Source organism: Budorcas taxicolor, chromosome 16 (genome assembly GCF_023091745.1).
Source record: "Budorcas taxicolor isolate Tak-1 chromosome 16, Takin1.1, whole genome shotgun sequence".
In the NCBI taxonomy this organism is placed as follows: Eukaryota; Metazoa; Chordata; class Mammalia; order Artiodactyla; family Bovidae; genus Budorcas; species Budorcas taxicolor.
In genome coordinates, this window is record NC_068925.1 from 38,482,071 (window position 1) to 38,505,062 (window position 22,992).

At 35.1% G+C, this 22,992-nt stretch overlaps 1 protein-coding gene across 1 annotated transcript in view; it reads right to left on the bottom strand.

Moving 5' to 3' along the window:
• KIFAP3 (kinesin associated protein 3) overlaps nt 1-22,992 on the bottom strand; it is a 146,623-nt gene that overhangs the window by 35,506 nt on the left and 88,125 nt on the right. The window contains exons 16-18 of the mRNA XM_052653813.1: nt 19,357-19,455; nt 17,516-17,601; nt 6,314-6,503 (exon numbers count right to left, since the gene is read on the bottom strand). Of these exons, the coding sequence (XP_052509773.1) occupies nt 6,314-6,503; nt 17,516-17,601; nt 19,357-19,455 (375 nt within the window). The remainder of the gene's footprint in view (nt 1-6,313; nt 6,504-17,515; nt 17,602-19,356; nt 19,456-22,992) is intronic.

A 22,992-nucleotide genomic window follows, 5' to 3' on the forward strand; every position in this document is an offset into this window, starting at 1 on the left:
GAAAGGAATATGTCAAGGCTGTATATCGCCACCCTGCTTATTTAACTTAAATGCAGAGTACATCATGAGAAATGCCGGGCTGTTTGAAGCACAAGCTAGAATCAAGATTGCTGGGAGAAACATCAATAACCTCAAATATGCAGATGACACCACCCTTATGGCAGAAAGCGAAGAGGAACTAAAAAGCCTCTTGATGAAAGTGAAACAGGAGAGTGAAAAAGCTGGTTTAAAACTCAACATTAAAAAAACGAAGATCATGGCATCTGGTTCCATCACTTCATGGCAAATAGAAGGGGAAACAATGGAAACAGTGACAGATGTTATTTTCTTGGGCTCCAAAATCACTGCAGATGGTGACTGAAGCCACGAAATTAAAAGATGCTTGCTCCATGGAAAAGAAGCTATGACAAGCCTACACAGTGTATTAAAAAGCAGATCAACAAAGGTCCATCTAGTCAAAGCTATGGTTTTTCCAGTAGTCATGTATGGATGTGAGAGTTGGACCATAAAGAAGGCTGAGTGCTGAAGAATTGATGCTTTTGAACTGTGGTGTTAGAGAAGACTCTTGAGAATCCCTTGGACTGCAAAAAGATCAACCAGCCAATCCTGGGGTCGCAAAGAGTTGGGCAAGACTGAGCAACTGAACAACAACAACAAAGTACTGATGATAATATGGTTATGAGTAAAATGGGGATATGTATTAGAATAAAAATGAAATCAAAGCAAATTTATTGCCAGTATAGGTAATTTGTCAACTTTGTCATTTCTGAAACTCAATTTAAAAAGGCTAACAAATACATGAAAAGATGCTCAATATCACTCTATCAGAGAAATGCAAATCAAAACCACAATGAGGTACCATTTCACACCAGTCAGAATGGCTGCGATCCAAAAGTCTACAAGCAATAAATGCTGGAGAGGGTGTGGAGAAAGGGGAACCCTCTTACACTGTTGGTGGGAATGCAAACTAGTAGAGCCACTATGGCAAACAGTGTGGAGATTCCTTAAAAAACTGGAAATAGAACTGCCTTATGACCCAGCAATCCCACTGCTGGGCATACACACTGAGGAAACCAGAACTGAAAGAGACACATGTACCCCAATGTTCATCACAGCACTGTTTATAATAGCCAGGACATGGAAACAACCTAGATGTCCATCAGCAGATGAATGGATAAGAAAGCTGTGGTACATATACACAATGGACTATTACTCATCCATTAAAAAGAATACATTTGAATCAGTTCTAATGAGGTGGATGAAATTGGAGCCGATTATACAGAGTGAAGTAAGCCAGAAAGAAAAACACCAATACAGTATACTAACACATATATATGGAATTTAGAAAGATGGTAACGATAACCCTGTATGAGAGACATCAAAAGAGACACAGATGTACAGAACAGTCTTTTGGACTCTGTGGGAGAGGGAGAGGGTGGGATGATTTGGGAGAATGGCATTGAAACATGTATAATATCATATAAGAAACGAATCACCAGTCTAGGTTTGATGCAGGATACAGGAGGCTTGTGGCTGCTGCACTGGGATGACCCAGACAGATGGTACGGGGAGGGAGGTGGAAGGGGGGTTCAGGATTGGGAACACGTGTACACCCGTGGCAGATTCACGTTGATGTATGGCAAAACCAATACAGTATTGTAAATTAAAATAAAGTAAAAAAAAAAGTGGCTTACACATATTGCGCATAAAAATAAAAAAACTACAAAAACTCTGTATCTTTTTATATACTGTTACTGAAATATATTTATTTCTAAAAGTCAAATGGAAACACAGTATTAAGCTCTTTGGTGAACTAGCTAAAAGTGAAATGACTGTGTGGGAGAACATGGATATCAACAGTGGAGAAAGTGACAAAAAGAAATGACTAAAATAGATAAATGATAACTTATTTGGCCACACTTGATAAGATATATCACATAAATATACAGGTAAGTGAAAATTACAGTTTTACAATGATTCTGAGACAGAAACTAACCATTTTAAGTTTCATATTCTATAATATAGTTATATACTAAATGCTAAGAAGATTCACTACAATTAATAAAGAAGAACAGCGAAAAAGTAAAAAGTCATTTAGAAATGTGCTATAGTCCATGGAGTCGCCAAGAGTTGGACATGACTTAGTGACTGAACAACAATGAAAATAGCAATACAGCTTTACAGATTATAAAATACTTCCTCTGTGGGTAAAAGGTTTAAAGCAAACAGCAGCAATTTCATAATAGAAAGGGAATTAGTAACTACAACCACAATTATTTTAGACTAAGAAAAATAATGTAACTATAAAGATATGCAGATGACACCACCCTTATGGCAGAAAGTGAAGAGGAACTCAAAAGCCTCTTGATGAAAATGAAAGAGGAGAGTGAAAACGTTGGCTTAAAGCTCAACATTCAGAAAACGAAGATCATGTCATCTGGTCCCATCGCTTCATGGGAAATAGATGGGGAAACAGTGGAAACAGTGTCAGACTTTATTTTTTTGGGCTCCAAAAGTACTGCAGATGGTGACTGCAGCCATGAAATTAAAAGACGCTTACTCCATGGAAGAAAAGTTATGACCAACCTAGATAGCATATTGAAGAGCAGAGACATTACTTTGCCGACTAAGGTCCGTCTAGTCAAGGCTATGGTTTTTCCCGTAGTCATGTATGGATGTGAGAGTTGGACTGTGAAGAAGGCTGAGCACTGAAGAATTGATGCTTTTGAACTGTGGTGTTGGAGAAGACTCTTGAGAGTCCCTTGGACTGCAGGGAGATCCAACCAGTCCATTCTGAAGGAGATCAGCCCTGGGATTTCTTTGGAAGGAATGATGCTAAAGCTGAAACTCCAGTACTTTGGCCATCTGACGTGAAGAGTTGACTCACTGGAAAAGACTCTGATGCTGGGAGGGATTGGGGGCAGGAGGAGAAGGGGATGACCGAGGATGAGATGGCTGGATGGCATCACTGACTCGATGGACGTGAGTCTGAGTAAACTGCGGGAGTTGGTGATGGACAGGGAGGCCTGGCGTGCTGCGATTCATGGGGTGGCAGAGTCAGACATGACTGAGCGACTGAACTGAACTATAAAGAGATGTTAAATATATTCCTATTTCATATAATAAAATGAAGATCCATTTTTAATTAACCTCCAATTAAAATAAATAAATTTATATTAAAAAAATAAAGAAATAAACAATGAAAAAAATAGCAAGAAAGAAACAGATACGTTTTGACATATTTAACTGTTGGAAAATACAGAAGGCAATACTAATGACCAGGAAATTGTTGTTCAGTTGCTCAGTTGTGTCTGACTTTTTGTGACCCCATTGACTGCAGCATGCCAGGCTTCCCTGTCCTTCACCATCTCCCAGAGCTTGCTTAAATTCATGTCCATTGAGTTGGTGATGCCATCCAATCATCTCATCCTCTGTCGTCCCTTTCTCCTCCTGCCTTTAATCTTTCCCAGCATCAGGGTGTTTTCTAATGAGTTAGCTCTTCACATCAGTATTGGAGCTTCAGCTTCAGCATCAGTCCTTCTAATGAATATTCGGGATTGATTTCCTTTAGGATTGACTGGTTGGATCTTCTTACAGTCCAAGGGACTCTCAAGAGTCTTCTCCAACACCACAGTTCAAAAGCATCAATTCTTCGGCGCTCAGCCTTCTTTATGGTCCAACTCTCACATCCATAAATGACTACTGGGAAAACCATAGCTTTGACAAGGTGGGCCTTTTTTGCAAAGTAATATCTCTGCTTTTTAATATACTGTCTAGGTTTGTTATAGCTTTTTTTCCCCAAGGAGCAAGAGTCTTAATTTCATGGCTTGTATTCACCATCTGCAGTGATTTTGGAGCCCAGGAAAATAAAGTCTGTCACTGTTTCCACTGTTTCCCCTTCTATATGCCATGAAGTGATGGGACCAGATGCCATGATCTTTGTTTTCTGAATGTTGAGTATTAAGCCAGCTTTTTCACTCTCCTCTTTCACCTTCATCAAGAGGCTCTTTAGTTCCTCTTTGCTTTCTGTCATAAGGGTGGTGTCATCTGCATCTGAGGTTATTGACCAGGAAGTAGCAAATACTATTTCATTTTTTAATAAAAGATAAGCCCAGGGTATCACTGGCCATTTAGCTTAACTTCTGTGGTTGAAAAACTTCTAAAGTTGCCTTTATCAGAAGCAGCCCTAAGTTTCATGGAGACTCAAATAAGATGGCTCAAGCATCTAAATAAATCTGTAGTATTATAAAATTTCTGATGTTTCTGAAGATACAACTTTACATAATAAAAGACAAGAGACTACCACTATCTGGATTTCCATGACACATATCAAGAATACCACAGATATTTTTTTAGTTGATGAACTATTTATGAAAAATAAAGTAGATAAAAGAGTACAGATGGCTTCATATGAGAACTATATCAGTGTAATCCCTGCTGTCAAGTGTCTACCATATTCAAGCTACAGGTATAAAAAAACCACCACCACGAGGCTATCTAATGATAACATTTCACTCCTCAAATGCTTCAATTTATTTTTCTATCAGCTGTGGCTGTTTCTAAATTTAGATTTATAAAAAGATGTACAATTTAGATTTCTCACAAAGCTTAAATTGTACATTTTAATTGTATCTCACAGAAAAATGTTATGATTTTCATTTTAAGAGGTTAATTTAAATGAATTGATTTTGGAAAAATTGAATAATTTTTTAGAAATCTGTTCAGAAGCTAATTGTATTGAAACAACAAAGTTAAATACTGAGGTGGTTAAAAGCTTTATTCATTTTTGGAAACTGCTCATTGATTCACACTGAAAAGGAGCTATCAATTTTCAAAGCAAGAAACCTGATTCTAAGAAATTCTGATTTCTATTATCAAAAAATTCATATCACATATATTTTACATTATTTTACTTCATGACGATCTCACTAGGTAAGGAACAGCTGCTAGCCATTACTGAACTAAGAAATTCTGGTTAGTTGAAATTAATGATCTACTCCATCTGGGCTGAAACACAAAGCAGATTTCATAACTACTGTTAAGTTCAGTTAGGAAGAAATCCATTTAATTTTGAAAGTGAAGTACCAACTTTCCAGGACTGAAGTACCTTAAATCAAATATAAAAATAATTCAGCCTTATGAGCAATATGCAGAGCATACAATTATGAAAACATATGAATGACTACATAGGAAAAAAAGTGAGCCGTTTATTCAGATACAATTACTTTCAATGCCTTTTATTTCCAACCTACTAAAGATCTTAGAAATCCTTTCCTTCATCTCTTCAACTAAATGAGTTCAATAAAGTAATTAATATTGGCAATAGTACAACACATTAGAAGGCAGAATATGCAACAACTTAGGCTCTAAGTACAGAATCCCTGGACAAAGGAAGATGGCACAATCAACAAGGGTATAATAAATGTAAGATTCATGTAAAAATTAAATTTTACCTTGAAAATACTAGCAGAGTGTAGAATGAAAAAAAACTGTTGTTATAAACTGTCTAAATCTTCCCAATCAGAGAATCAAATAGGGGTTACTATTTCAAAACTGAAGCAAGTGAAAGTCACTCAGTCATATCCGACTCTTTTTGACCTCATGGACTATACAGTCCATGAAATTTTCTAGGCTAGAATACTGGAGTGGGTAGCCTTTCTGTTCTTTAGGGGATCTTCTCAACCCAGGGATCAAACCCAGGTCTCCTGCATTGCAGGCAGATTCTTTACCAGCTGAGCCACAAGGGAAGTCCAAGAACACTGGAGTGGGTAGCCTATCCTTTCTCCAGTGGATCTTCTGGACCCAGGAATTGGACTGGGGTCTCCTGCACTGCAGGCAGATTCTTTACCAACTGAGCTATGAGAGAAGCCCCAACTAATGCAAAACCATGGCAAAATGAGACTGTTAAAATTAAACACGCTGGAAAACAAAACATAAATTAGTAAACTATATATTTAAATAAATACAGAACAGAGAAAAATACCACATTTTCAAACAGTAGTAAATCTTGAAGATGTCATTTTAAGTTATACATTCTAGAAAGTAATAAATTAAGAGCAATTTTCCTTGTTTTAATTTTCCTTGTCACAGCCTTTTTAACGGAGATCACATCAAAGACTACCTTGGAAAAAGATAATGATGAGTTACTAGGTTTGCTTGGTGTATACTGACGTTATGTCTAAAATCATTAGCAGAAGACCATTTACCTACTAAAAGAAGTGCTTATAAACCTTGGGAATGAGAAAGGTGGCAGACAAAAAACCCCTATAGCATACATTAAAAGTATTTATTTTTGTCTTGGTTATCATCTTACCTGAGCTGTAGAAAAGGTCAGGTCTCTCAAGAATATCTCCTTCATGGATGTATGGCTCAATTCGATCATCACCATACAAGTACTGCTCACTCTCATCCATCTGACGACTTTCTACCATCTCCAGCCACTGAGAGTTATGCCAGCGAAACTTCTCACTTTGAATTTTCTTGGCCCATTCTTCATCATATTCCTATTGTAAACAAATAGTCAATTATTTTTTATAAGTTCAATGAAGGAATTTCTTTGATACTCAGCAGTAATTTTATCTTACAAGAAGATAATTTGAGGGGGCTTTTGTTTCAGTTAGAGGAAATATTAAAATTACCTTTTTGGAATAATGTATACAATAATCAATAGAAATCAATTTATTACATATATTAAAGACATCTCTGTTTGGATTACCAACTGCTACTGCCGATGGCAAAAACTAGAAAAGCTCAAATTTCACAAATTCTTTATCTAAGTATTACTAGAATTTACGTAAGCAGCCTGACTTAAACTTCCAAATAGTTCTGTGACTATAATTATGTGGCACTAATGACAGGTGGTTAGGCATTAAAATTATATCTTTTGCTATATCTTTTTGTTTAGATAACATTTTCACCAGCCAAAAAAAAAAGAAACATTAAAGTATTTCTTCTAAAAATTGAAATGGTTTACTACAAAAAATAAATAGAATTTAATTCAATTATGTTTCAACAACAGAAATAATAATGCCTTATTTGGTCATAATTATTTCTTTAAATATCTCCTGTTTGGCAATGAACTCTTGAGGAGCAAGATTGTGGTGTATTCACTGTATCCGTAACATCTGTTCACAGAGAACTTCATTGGTGGCTGTTTTTGAAGGACAAGTAGACAAGTTATAAATATTAGAAAAGCTACAGCTGAACCTATCTAGCTTCACCGGCTGTGGCTACTTCTGACAAGTATATTCACTTAAAAATCACTGGACAGTACCATGGATTACTTGGAAAAAAGACTTCTGGTATTTCTTGTCATTCTAATCACAGGATTCTTAGTATTAAATTCCTCTGTCATATCTTTAACACTTTTATTTATACTTATTTTTTTTTTTAAGTTGGAAAGGTACCAGGCAATACTATTGTCCTCCAGTAGTTGAAATGATTACAATAACTTTAAATGCGAGCAATTTTCATCCAAAGCTAAGTAAGGCGCAAGTAAAAAACTGTCATCACAGAATAAATTTCTGGGATGTAAAATAAGTCTGAAATTTTATAATAAATGTAATTACTATTATCAAAGTTTTTCTTGTTAAATTTGAAATTTCACATTATTGGTATATCTCTCAGCAGTGTCAGCTGTCATGCTGTGTGTTCTATAGTGCACAACTCTGAAACTTGTACCCCCACAGATCAACATTCTGAAATCCCTAGCCTCAGCTATCTTCTGTTTTTATCCTCAATGAATCTAGCTTAGTAATCATGGCAAAGTCATAGTTTCTTTATGTCTCAGAGTCTAAATTTATAGATACTAATCATGTGGTATGGTATTACACAAGAAACATTGGATAAGAACCCAGGTCTTATCCTGGGTTCTCCTTCTAGGTTTGATACTAGCGTAAGTATGCAACTTTCTAAAAGTATTTCAGTATCTTTTGGTCTCAGATTCTTTAATTATAAATCAAATCTAATATTTATTCAAGTTCTAATGTTCTTTAAATAAAAATCTATGATTAACACCATTACTTCATAAAGCTGTCGAAATAACTATCCCTCTGCCAAACTGAAGAATAGCAGCAATATATGGAGTTCATCTTTTAAAAATTACATAGCAATTCTAAATGAATATACAGTATCAGAAATTTAAGAAATTCAACATGTATCAATTAAAACCAATTCCCTTTAACCCCTCTCCCCCAAATCTCTACTTTCCTCTTACACTACTACCTCTTCATCATCAGAAAATAACTCTGGGAGCTCAGATGCTCAAAAACAGCCAAGAAATGTCATCCAAATTTATCAAGCTATTGTGGAAATACTCTAGAAATATAGTTCTTTTTCTTTGTTTTTGAAATGCTTCTTTTCACAAGGAGTGCACCCTAACATCCTTGCTATGGAACTTTAGTTTGTCTTGTATTTAAAGGTAAACATGCCTCATCTTTTATTTTCTTCTCTTCTCAAGTCATGACATTATTATCTTAAGCACTAGTTTTCAAAAACTCTGTAAGTATCATTAAAGACTTATGGTTTGATTTTAGGTGGAATGTGCCATCCTTTTTGAAGTCCTGTATCATTTTGTTTACTACTTAACCACTGAAACGTTATGAGGCCTTAACCAGCCTATTATCAGAGCCTGTTCACTATCAGGAAAACTCTTTGTCACTGGCTTCCGTCACACCTTGTATCTGATTAACACACTATAGGGTAACATAGAACTACATAGATCTGCTTTGTGTTCTAATGTAACTGATGGAAAACAGATTTCTCTTTCTCCTTTAATGTGGCAGCCCCCTGATTGAGAATGTAATATGGTTTATTTAATACAATTCTTCATACTAAATTAAAGCAGATCTAGAGTAATTGAGTTGCTCATTAAGGTTATGGTATTAGCTGCTAAAAAGATGCCTTTTATATGTTAGAAAATACTTCTTCCCAATAATATGTATACACAGATATACAAGTAATTAAACACACACACATAATAGAGTTGTTGATTTTTTTATGCACATACTACCTACTTCTCAGTAGTACTGTCCCAAAAGTTGCCCTTTAGTCTTGACTATAGCATTTTCTAACCAGACCTCAAAGTAAAATTATCTCTTCAACCTCTGTTTAAAGCACTGAGGAGGCTTATCTGTGCAATATCACTTCAAATATTATGCCCAAAAGTAAAAGATATAACCAAAGGAAATTTATTTAAGTGAGAAACCATAACTTTTCTTTCATATTATTTTTTTTTAATCCAACTGCTGACAATTAAAAAAACCAATAAAGTAACATGCATAATACTGGCAGGGACTACACACACACACATGCATGTGTGTGTATGTGTGTACGTGTGTGTGTGTGTATGTGTATGAGGAGGACATGTCAATCCACTCCAGTATTCTTGCCTGGAGAGTCCCATGGACAGAGGAGCATGGCAGGCTACAGTCCACAGGGTTGCACAAGAGTTGGACACGACTGAAGTGACTTGGTATGTATGCATGCACATACACACACACGTATGTATATATACACACACACATGTAAATTCTAACAAACTAGGAAAAGCCATAAATTTCTGCAATATAAAAAAGAACTCCAAAAGAAGACTAAACACTAAACCCAACTGGGTTTATCTCATAAAGTCCAATCTGATTGCATGGAATTGAAAATACACAACAAACTTACAAATCTGATAAACGAAAATTTGTGAAGACTGTTAAACAAACAGGAATGAACTCCACCTGCACTGGAAAGAACATTTTAGAAGTTTCTGACAACTCATTCAAAAATCCCTGCTCTGTGCCCATCACCAACCTGCAAGCTAATTTAAAGTAACTACTTTCTATTCATTTTACCAATTTCTATCCATTCCATGCCTTTGAAATCTCCTGAAATAACCTGAGTTTTAAAGCTAACCCTATGAAAACTTCTCTACAGCTTTCCTTTTCATGATGTTGTATGGCATTTTTAGAAGTGGTCTTCCTTGCTGGAAGTTTATTAATAAACCCACCTTTCCTGTCTGACACAGACTTGCCCTGATAATTTTTGTGGAGACTCTAACAAACAATAGATGTGTCAGAAGTTAATGCAAGCATACATTAGTTTACCTCCTTTCAATATGCCAGTCTTATTAGATATAATTGTTTCTATCCTAGAATGAAGAAGGCACCTTGTTTTCCTAGTTTGAAATAATTCCAGATTATTACAATACACACAATTTGCCAATGGTCAAAATAAAGAGTTATTAAAAGTAAAAGGCTGCCATTCAAAATCTCAGTGACACAAACCTCTGTTAGCATCAAACCACACGTAGCCTGTGGCTGGCTGGAAAGACAATAGACATCAGTCTTACCAGAGAACCTAGGCTCATTCCCTTTTCCATAAACAACCTGTAGATACAATTTGCCATTAGTACAGAGTATCTATTGATAGGGCCATGTGGTAGTACTGCTCCTAAAAGGTCAGTTCTCCTAAAAGGTCAGTTCATGTCTAGACAACAGTAGCCTGGTATCCAGATTGTAAATTTTTATATTCTAGAGACTTCATGTTGCCTTTAATTTTCAGTGTCAACTTTAGTGTTTGGAACATAGCATGTGGTTACTAAACATGTATTAGATGGTTGACAACCCAGTAATGTCAGGGGAGGAAATCATTTATTAATTGGGGAGGAATCTGAGGTTCTCAAATACTTCATACAAAGCTGAAGGAATACTGAGGTATAACAATCTAATGGGGTTTTCAGAAGCTCTCTATGTATAGAGGACTCTGTTCTTCCCTTGATAATTCCCAAGGCTTGGAAGAGAAAAGACAATTGTCAATTGCTGCATGATTGCCTTGGAAGATGAGAAAGCTAGGTTTCTCTCTCCTTGCTTCCCTTTTCCTTTCTGCAACTACCCCAATTCCCCGCCTCCCAAAGCTACATGTAAGGCCTAGTCAGACCTGTGACAATTTGCTGATGAGACCACAGAGACTGCATCACCAATCACGCAGTCCTCTATGGTAGAGAGAGTACTATGAACATATATCTGTTTCGAATCACTAATTGGGCCTAAATACTGTATATTAAACACTTAACCACTAGTGTAAAATAACATTTGCATAACTTGGGGGACAAACACTTTACTGCAGATGGCATATTTCCCTAAGGCTCGCATGGCATCTAATTTTTCTTAGTATTATTTCATGACGTTTGTCTTGAGTGCAAGAAGTTTGTTTTCTTACAGATAAATTGCCTTAAGCTACAAATACTCCCACTCTATTTTATTTTTTATTATTATAGACTACAGCTATGCTGAAATTACTCAAGAATCAAAATCTATAGATAAAAACGTCTTAAGAGATCATCTACTTCCATTCTAGGCAGGTTTCTAACAAACAATTTTAGAAAGTTGGTTATTTAGCTGTTTTTAATGTTAATTGGACAAGACTTTATATTATCCCTTGTCAGTATATTCCCAGTGTTTCATCATCTTTGCTGTGTCTAATCAAAGTTTCTCCTGTTTCAAATTAAGCCCATTCTCTCTTGTTTTACTCTTTAAAAAGATCTGGGACAAGCAAATAGCACCCTGAGTTGTGATCAGTAATTGAGTTTAAGTTAAAAAATCCAAAGAATGGCAGCAACATCCCAAGTGAACCTGAGAAACTTTTCCTGATGCATTAAAATGGCCCACACCTCAAATTTCTGCCAAATAAGGAGGCCTAGCAAGCCAGGAAAAACCTTTGGTCTGAGGTTAGCTGATAAACTGAGTCCAAATTCAACTTAGTCAACACAGATTCAGAACGTGGGTAACTGAACACATGAAGCACTTCTACACTAGCATAGGTAGTTTCCTATTTTTCTACACTGTACCAATCAAGATCTTTGAGTAAACTGCACTATTCAGTTAACTTCTTTGACATAAAGTCTTAAAATGCCAAATTCAACCATTTGGCAAGACAATCCTAAAGTAAACTACAAATACAACTATGCCTGGCCAAAACATATATTCCAAATAACTTTCCATACTTAAAATCCAAACTGTGAACAGATTATCTTCCCATATCACTTTAACAGTCAAAATGAACAGAAAATAATGTAAATGATTAACTGTACAGGTGGCCCAGATGGTAAAGAATCTGCCTGCAATGCAGGAGACAGGGTTCAATCACTAGGTCAGCAAGATTGCCTAGAGAAGGAACTAGCAACCCACTCCAGTATTCTTGCCTGAAGAATTCCATGGATAGAGGAGCCTGGCAGGCTAGATCACAAAGAGTGATCATGGGATCACAGAGTCGGACACAACTGAATGACTTTCATTTTCACTAAGGAAAGGAAACGCTGATTCAGATTTTTAATCTATATATAAACGTCACAACTAGGATTGAATTTTGGTTTAGTTTGAACAAAACATATCAAGTGACCATCATATGGTAGATGCTTCATATATATTTTCTCTAATTGCTTTAATCTTCAGAAGTATCAATGTAAACTAGATCTTCAAAAAGTTAAATAACTTGCTTGAGATTATTCAGCAGGTGAGAGAACTAGAATCAGTTGTATTCTAAATGCAATACTCTATAGGGTCAAGCTGCCACCTCATAAAGGTCAAAGGTTGAATCTAAGATCAGAACCCCTACTCAATGGAGGAGAAAAATGTTTCAAGAAGTTGCTCCTGCTGGTGCAGTTCCCTATTGACAAGCTAAAATTGAGCCAGGGCCTCGGATCCTATAGGTGTATAGTATAGAAAGGTAAAGAAACATTCTTCGAACAGAATATGGGAAGTTTCCAAAGTCTGGTGTCCATCTACCTGCTGTATTGGACTTCTCTTCTAAGAAACTCAGCTATAACTATGACTCAGTTGGTACAGTAGCACAGGATAGGACTTCCAGATCACACTAATAATTAAAATGTGAATATCTTTATTTTTTTAATTTAATTTATTTTAATTGGGGGCTAATTACTTTACAATATTGTATTGGTTTTGCCATACATCAACATGAATCCGCCATGTACACGTGTTCCCAATCCTGAACTCCCCACGCTCTTCCCTCCTCATACCATCCCTCTGGGTCATCCCAGTGCACCAGCCCCAAGCATCTTGTATCCTGCATCGAACCTAGACCGGTGATTTGTTTCTTATATGATATTATACATGTTTCAATGCCATTCTCCCAAAAATGTGAATATCTTTAAATGGTCTCAGTTTAACAACTTTGAGATTTTTGAATAACGTTTTAGACGTTTAAGTTTTCCAAAGTATGAAATGAAAGAATCTAAAATTGCTTGGCAGCATATCAAACACACTTATAAGTCTGATGTAGAGAGATTAGGTAAACCTTCAGATTACTTGTTCGAATGTGTTTTATACTAACTCACATGATCAGATAGCATTTTAGGGAACTATATATATAGGTAGCTGATATATCACCAGTTTCATTTCACTGATTCTTCTTCTCAGATGTCCTCTTATTCACAGGAGTTTTTATGAATGTAATAATCTAAAATAATTATCTTTGTGAGTTTACATTTTAACTCTGACCAAAATTTGTAAGTCCTTGCAGGATCAACAAAGTGAAATGAAGACTGAAAATGTTCATAGGATTTCAAAACATGAAGGTCCAGATGACTTTCATAAGCACCATTGCAATGGAGTAATGGATACAGAGGAAGAACTGGTAGAAAAGAGAAAGGAGAAGGTAGGAAAGATGGGGAAATGAAAAAATAGAGGAAGTAATATTTAGAGATTTTTTCAAAATGTGGATTCTAGAGAGAAAGAGAGAGCTAGGACAGAAGATGCAGGGTGGGGAAAACTCCTACTTAAGATCAGAGAATTGAGCCCAGAGCTTAGAAATACTGGGAATGAAAATTTTATAAGAAACATATTCATATTTTACAATAAATATTTTTATAAGACTAAGCCAGTCTTTTGGAACTATCACTAACTTACATTCTTAGCCAAACCTACCTAATACAAACATCTAAATGTATTTTTACTTTCCATCAATTCTTCTCAAAATAAGGTAATTTTAAAAGTATGATAAAGGCGATTCATAACAGACTGATATCTCTCTTCTTTTTGCTTAAGGTAAGATAATCAGATATAGAATTTTAGGAAGTTTCTTACTGTTACACTATATACTTTATATACAACAATGACATTAGTGATCTCCTAGAAAATAGTACAAGAACCATGAAACTGTTCATAAACCTTGTGACCACTGGCTTATGTGTTGAAACATCTTGGTTAAACAATGGTTAAATACATAAAGCTTCCCTATTTTAATTTATATATCAAAGCTAAAATGTCAATGTACTGATTTAGTTTTAAACCAGTAAAGATATATTGGTCAAATCCAAAAATCAGGTGATACCAAATAAACATGAAATTTCTGAACTAAAATGTAGGAGACTGACCAGAAAGTACCTGTTGATTATCTGATTTTGTAATGAGATCACTAGCAGAAATGCCAGCCTAAAGGATTTCAAGGGCGTTATTAATTGATTCTTTATAAACTTCTATTCTGATCCTTTTAAGGGGCTTCCTTGGTAGCTCAGCTGATAGAATCCACCTGCAATGCGGGAGATCCCAGTTTGATTCCTGGGTTGGGAAGATCTGCTGGAGAAGGGATAGGCTACCCACTCTGGTATTTTTGGACTTCCCTAGTGGCTCAGCTGATACTTTTGAAACACTTAAGTTGAAAACGACTGAGTAGGTTATATTCAAGAAATTTTTTACAGGGTCAGCCAAAATAAATAGTGTAAATAGAGTCCAAAGAAGGAACGAGATTGCCCATGTGTGTATGTCACAAGCAAAAAAAATATTCAAAGAAAGGTAGCATCTAGCACATCCCAGGTACAAGGGTCAAATCCAGGTGGAAGGGCAGCACAAAGTCTGAAGAAAAGTCTGCAAAGTGAGCAAGTTTCTAATGCAGGACTCAGATTATCCCTCTGATCAAACTCTTAACAGTGACATATACTTTTAAAATTTCTAAAGTCATGAAAAACATTAAAATATGGGGGTGTTTCATCATTCCAAACAGTTCTAACAGTTAGAATCAGACATGGCACAATGAACTGGTTCCAAATTGGGAAAGGAGTATAGCTGTATATTGTCATCTTGCTTATTGAACTTATATGCAAAGTACACCATGCGAAATGCCAGACTGGATAAAGCACAAGCTGGAATCAAGATTGCAGGGAGAAATGTCAATAACCTCAGATATGCAGATGACATCACCTTTACGGCAGAAAGTGAAGAGGAACTAAACAGCCTCTTGATGAAAGTGAAAGAGGAGAGTGAAAAAGCTGGCTTAAAACTCAACTTTCAAAAAACTAAGATGTCATCCAGTACCATCACTTCATGGCAAACAGATGGGGAAACAATGGAAACAGTGACAGATTTTATTTTTCTGGGTTCCAAAATCACTGCAGATGGTGACTGCAGCCACGAAATTAAAAGATTCTTGCTCCTTAGGAAAAAAGCTATGACAAACCTAGACAGCATATTAAAAAGCAGAGACATTACCGACAAAGGTTTGTATAGTCAAAGCTATGATTTTTCCAGTAGTCATGTATGGATATAAGAGCTGGAACCATAAAGAAAGCTGAGCACCAAAGAACTGACACTTTTGAACTGTGGTGTTGGAAAAGACTCTTGAGAGTCCCTTGGACCAAGGAGATCAAACCAGTCCATCCTAAAGGAAGTCAGTCCTGAATATTCATTGGAAGGACTGATGCTGAAGCTCCAATACTTGGCCACCTGATGCAAAGAACTGACTCATTGGAAAAGACCCCAATGCTGGGAAATACTGAAGGCAGGAGGAGAAAGGAACAACAGAGGATGAGATGGTTGGATGGCATCACCAACTGGATGGACATGAGTTTGAGCAAGCTCTGGGAGTTGCCAATTGACAGGGAAGCCTGGTGTGCTGCAGTCCATGGGGTCACAAAGAGTCAGATATGACTGAGTGACTGAAGTGAACTAACATCATTCCAAAACAACTTGTAAAACAAGTCAATGTATACAACAAAATTTATCAAAGACTTAAAAAATAGTTATGAGATTCTATTTTATTAAAAAAAATTTAGTGACCAAACTGTAAAGTTGATGGTGTTGAGTTTTGGCAAGACTGTCATCAACCCCCCTGCTTCTCTGCAATAATTTTTCTGAAAAACAAGTGATTCTGAGATGACATGCAGACCAAATAAAAAACTTTGAATATGTATAAAATCTCTTTAAGTAAGCAACCCTTGCTCAAAAGTAGAAAGCCAAAGGTTTTAATAATGCTTAAACAATGAATTTAATGTGCAGAAGACCTAAATAGACATTTCTCTAAAGAAGACTCAGATAGCCAATAGGCAAATGAAAAGATCCTCAACATTACTAATTATCAGAGAAATGGAAATCAAAACTACAATGAAGCACCACCTCACCCCAGTCAGAATGCTATCATTAAAAAAAATCTACAAATAACAAACGCTGGAGACGGTGTGGAGGAAAGGGAATTCTCCTACACTGTTAGTGGGAATGTAAATTGGTGTAGTCACTATGGAGAACAGTATGAAGGTTTCTCAAAAAAGTAAAAATTGAGCTGCCATATAATCCAGCTATCCCACACCTGGGCATATATCTGGACAAAACTATTATTCAAAAGGATACATGCACCCCATATTCATAACAGCACTATTCACAATAGCCAAGACATGGAAATAACCTATCGATCCATTGACAGATGAATGGATAAAGATGTGGTACAAATACACACTGAAATACTGCTGCTGCTGCTGGGTTGCTCAGTTGTGTCTGATTCTTTGCAACACTATGGACTGTAGCTTGCTAGGCTCCTCTGTCCATGGGGATTCTCCAGGCAAGAATACTGGAGTGGGTTGCCATGCCCTTCTCCAGGGGATCTTCTGACGCAGGGATTGAACCCATATCTCTTATATCTCCTGCATTGGAAGGTGGGTTCTTTACCACTAGCACAACCTGCAGCAACATGGATGGACTGAGATAATCATACTAAGTGAAGTGAGTAAAAAACAGAGAGACAAATATCATATGACATAACTTATTTGTGGAATCTAAACTATGACACAAATCAACTTATCTACAAAAACAGTAATACACTCACAGACATAGAGAACAGACTTGTGGTTATCAAAGGATAGAGCGGTGGGAGAGGGATAAAGTGGGAGTTTGGGATTAGCAGATGCAAACTAGTATACATAGAATGGATAAACAACAAGGCCCTACTGTATAGCACAGGGAACTATATTCAGTATCTTATGATAAAACATAATGGAAAAGAATATAAAAAATAATGCATGTATATGTATCACTTTGCTGTACAGTAGAAATTAGTGCAACACTGTAAATCAACCATACTGCAATTAAAAAGTGAATTTAGTATCATTTCATTTTCTGAGCTTTACCAAAATACAAACTTGTGCTAGCTGTACCCTGAATGCAAAGTTCTAAACAAGTGTACAATGGCTCTTTCATTCCATAAAATAAATACTATTATACTTTTGGTAGGAAGAAAAATTACTTACCGCTATAATATCTAATGTATTATCACAGACTTTTCGGATTTCATTATTTTTATCATGCATCAGATCTATGAGATATGCTGGAGCCTCTATATAAAAAGTGGTTAAAGATACAAACTGATATTGAGGTTGTTCAATCATGTTAGAGAATTCTGCATTTCTCCAAATTCAAATATTAATCTGAAATCTAACTTTAAATTTTAAAATGCAATCATTAATACAAGGTGACCAAAAAATCTAATGTTTCATTTATTTGAAAAACAGGGATGATAAAGGAAAAAAAATGAGATAAAAATGGGCAAGAAAATGAGCCAGTAAATCTTAAAATGTGTAAGGTAATATTTTTGAAAACATGAAAATTATGAAAGTAACTAAAGAAGAAGCTCTAGAGCTGCATGACTGTAAAACTTTCTTGATTGATTTGACCCTCCTAAAAGTTAAGAAAAATTAATTTCAAACAGAAACTCACATACAAAGTATTTCACACAATAAAGGAAAAGAATCACTGTCAATCAAGTCAAGAACAACAAAAAAATCACATATATGGATATGGTTATTATAAGGAAGAGAGAACATAAGATAATTTCATATAACTCTAGTATTTTAAAAAAAGAAAAAAATTTAAGAAAATAATACACACACACACATATATATGAAAGAATAATAGGAATCAGAATTAGAAAACTCAGAAGTAATTCAGGAAATAACTAAAAATCATTTCAGATATATTAAAACTAAAGTTTATAGTAATACAAGAATAAATAAAAGCAACAGATAAACTCTAAGTTTAAATAGAAGGCAAAAAAGAAGAAAATTTGTAAAATTTAAAAAGATGAAAAGAGATGAAAAAGATTAGAAAATGACAGGTATTAAAGGTAGGCAAAGAGGATCCAACATAATAGGAATTCTAAAGACAATCATGGCAACAGAACAAAACAAATACTATAAACTACAACTCAAGAAAACTTTCCTAAAATTAGAAAAAGACGAAGTACAAACACTATATTTGCATACTTAGAAAAACCAAGCAAGGGTGATGAATACCAACTCAAATTCTAATAAAACTATAGTGGCTTAAAAAACAAAACAAAACCCAGAAACATGCTTTGGTCTTCCTGGCAGAAAGATCAAGTCACTTAAAAGGGAAAGTAAAGTAAACTGTCATTAGACTTTATGAAAGATAATTAGTAGACTATACTTCTCATTGGCAGCAATTAAAGGTAGAAAAATACCTTCAAACTGATGAGGAAAATAATGGGCAATCTAGAAATTTCATATTCTGCCAAATTATATTTAAAGAAGACAAACTAGTTATTTTCAGATACAGATGCATTTTATTACTATAGATGTTCACTAAGCAGTATAAGAAAACGTAATCAATTAAGAAAGAAAATCAATGTAGAGAAACAGAGGGACTGAATTCAGGAAAAATAGTAAATGATGAAATAAATGCATTAACATACCATGCATGTGTGCTAAGTGGCTTCAGTCGTGTTCCACTCTTTGCAACCCTATGAACTGTAGCCTGCCAGGGTTCTCTGTCCATGTGATTCTCCAGGCAAGAATACTGGAGTGGGTTTAACATACCATAAATCCTAAATAAACACTGGCTTTTACAAAGCAATAATCTCAATAATTAATTTTGAAATGTTATAAAAAGAAATAGAATGTATAAACAACAGTATGGGAAAAGGGAAGGATAAATAAAGAAAACTCAAATCCAGATAGAAGCCTCAATGAATCTAGAAGAGGCAGTAGAGAAAGTTAGAATTCCCAATACCTAAAAGTGTATCTTTTCTGAATATGTGAAGTGTTATTATGTATGATGAACACCGAAAGGATACGTGTTTCCTTGATTATGACATCTCTTGTGGCTTGATGGAAAACCATTTGGTAGAAGACATAAATTATCTGACAAACAAATTCATCATCTTCTTGTTGAGCTAAAAGGCAACAGAAAGCTTCAAATAAAAATACTAAGTTATATACAAAACTGAAAAACATTGAGGGGAAAAAGTGGGGAATGAGAAAAACCAAAGGTGACAAGGAGACAGGTAAAGGACAGTTAGTTTAAATTGTTTATAATATATGGCTGCCATACATCATTTATGTCTTAAATGTTTTTCTCTAAATTACATGATGATCAGTCAAAATTTTCATAATTATATATTTTCAGAAGTTTTATTAAGTTTGGTTGTTGTTAAACTAAATAGGTTATGACTTTGAAAAACAAAAATAAAAAATAAGATTTTGAAGAGAGAAATTATATCATCTCTGAGTCCAAACCAACCATTTGAGACTGTTCATGTCAAAAGGCTGTATCTAGGAAGAACTGAGAAACAAAATAGGTTTAAGAGAATAATAACATGCTTTAACAGTAATGTTTGCTATATCGATACCAAGTATAAAGAAATTCACTAAATTAACTTCTAAGTCTCTAATGTGAAATGGTAAAACTTACCACCACTTATGGGGAGGTTTTTTTGGTTCCTCATAAAAATTCTTCAGACAATTTTAATTTGTAAAATAAATCTTGTTCTATTTTGTCTCTATAATGTTGCCCTCACAGGACAAAAATGGTTCTTAAAAAAAAAAAAAATCACACCCTCTAAATCCTAAGTTTCTGGTAGAAATTAGATTATTATAAACAGGTTTTTTCTTCATTGAATAATGTTAACAAAATTAAACTTCAATTATTGGCATGAAGCAATAAAGTAACTTTAGCTGCACTCATTAATTATTCTAGTAAAAGGAATGTTATGCATGCATACAAACTAAGAAATGTTTATTATCAGAAGAAGATGACTTTAACAGAATATCGGATGACCACTGATTAATATTATGTAATGGCAAAGGCAAATACTTATAGAAATACAATGTTTAGGTACTGGTTATGAAATTTGATTTACTAATAGTTTGACATCAACTCCTGGCAACAGTTCAGTGATATCTGTTAGACAAATATTTACAGGTCAACAGAGCATCCAACTAGTTGGGTGAAATAAACTGTGATTCCTTCAAAGTCTAGCCATTCCAAATAATTTTCCTCACTAATTTACCAAAGTACCACTCAGACTATTTGGGTCAAAATTTTATTAATTACTCTGTTGGCATACAATGTTCCCTCACTTAACCCCAAGGGTTTTAGTTTCGAAAATCCATTTATTTCCAAAAAATATTAGTATATACAGCCTCTGCCTGTGATAACATGTCAGAGAACACCAAAATATGGTAAAACACTGAGCTGGCTCTGTTATCTTATCTCTCAGTAATAATCAATGTGAGACAGCAATTTAAGGACCTAGGTCATTTTGTTTCAACTTTCTCCAGCTCACTACAAAATCCTCATTCTCATTATAACAACTACATTGTCTTTAGTTTCACCTCCCAATTACCTAGCCTTTCAATTACTTCTAACATGAAAACTCCTGGCTGTGAGAAGGGTGTACCAAAGCAAATCCATATATATTACTTGTAGAAATACTTCAAATATGGAGGTACTATCTCTAGATGACCATTAAAAATGATTATGTAAAAGAATTTACAAATCAGACTTTTCAAGATTTAGAAGAGAAAACTGGGCAAAAGAATAAATAGGCACCTCACTTTATCTGCCGTATCTAACAGCCAATAAACACAAATAGGTACTAATTTAATTAACTTTTGTTGTCATGTCTGACTGTTTGTGACCCCATGGACAGTGTAGCCCACCGGGCTCCTCTGTCCATGGAATTCTCCAGGCAAGAATACTGGAGTGGGTTGCCATTTCCTTCTCCACATTAATTATTAGGAAGTACAAATTAAGATCACAATGCAGTACCACTATGGAGGCTACGATTAAAGAGGCTGGATGCTGAAATATGTTGGTGATGTAGAATAACTGGAACTTTTGTACATTGCTAGAGGGACTGAAAATTGGCACAACTACTTTGGAAAACAGACTGGCATTATTTTTAGTCAAATACATGCATACTCTCTTCTACTCCTAAGTGTGTGTCTAATAGAAATGAGTAAATATGTTCACTAAATGAAACATTTAAGTGAGTGTTTATAGGAGCATTACTTATAAAAGCCCCTTTCTCTTAAAAAACAAACAGAAAACCCACCCTACTATGAACCAATAGTTAGAAAGGAAAAATAGTAGTATATTTATTTACAAAGCAATAAATGGAAACACTTCAGTACACAACAAAGATGAATCTCACAGTTATAATACAGGGCAAAATAAACTAGATTCTTTCTAAAAGGTTGAAAACTAAGCAAAATTCATCTATGGGTGATAAGAGGAAAAAGAGTACCCCTCTGGAGAAGGTGGTATTGACTGGGATGTGGCAGAAGAGGAATTTCTAGGGTGCTGGTAATAATTCATTTACTTATACAAGTGGGAATAACATGAGAACTCTCATTTTAAAAATTCACTGTTTTACATATACCTATAACTTGTGTTTTTCTTTATGTACACTTCAAAAAAAGACTATTAAAATAATATAAAATACATATATATCTGGTACAAGAAAGACTGAAATTAGAGAGTCTTTTTAAGCTTTCCATATTAGCATATTTAACTTCTGTACTAATTAGCTACTTTAAATCTGCTATGGGCCAAAGTGCATCCCTCCAAAATTCATATGTTGAAGCCCTAAACCCTAATGTGACTATATTCAGAGATAGGGCTAGAAGGAAGTAATTAAGGTTAAATGAGGTCATAAAGCTGGGGTCCTAATCCTATAAGATTAGTAACCTTATAAGAAGGGATACCAGAGCACTTGTGTATGCTTGTGCTTTCTCTTGCTCTCTCTCCACCCAACTCCCCCCACCATATGAGGATGTTAGGATATAACAAGGTGGCCTTGTGCAAGCCAAGAAGAAAGACCTCACCAGGAATCAAATTAGCTGGCACTTCAATAGGACTTCCCAACCTCCAGAAATATGAGAAAACGTATTTCGGTTATTTAAGCTACCCAGTCTGTGATATTTTATTATGGCAGTCCAAGCAGACTAATAAAACAAGGTCCTAGAGAACCTGGCCCTAATAAAATATATTTAGAGTCACACAAATTTTGTATGCAGTGGAAAATGATGAACCTGGGTCCTTAAGAGCAAAATAAAGGTAAGGGGAAGACTATCTAGAACTCCTAGCCTATATTGTAATCCTAGCCAATGTGGCTAACTAAATTTATTTAAATTTTATTTAAAATCCAGGTTCTCAATCCCAACAGCCACATTTCAAGTATTCAATAGCCACATGTATTGGACAGTGCAGACAGGAACATTTTCTTCATTGCAGAAAGTTTAGAGGACAACACTATATATGGATCCAGGAGGGAATATGATGAGTAGAATTAACTTCCTAAAAAACCTTTCTGATTAGAAATCAAGTTATTATAAAAAAGGGTTTGTGCAAGAAAAGAGATATAATTCAACCAAGACAAAGCTCAACAGAAAGAATAAATGGCAGAATATTTAGCTGTTCAAGGTTG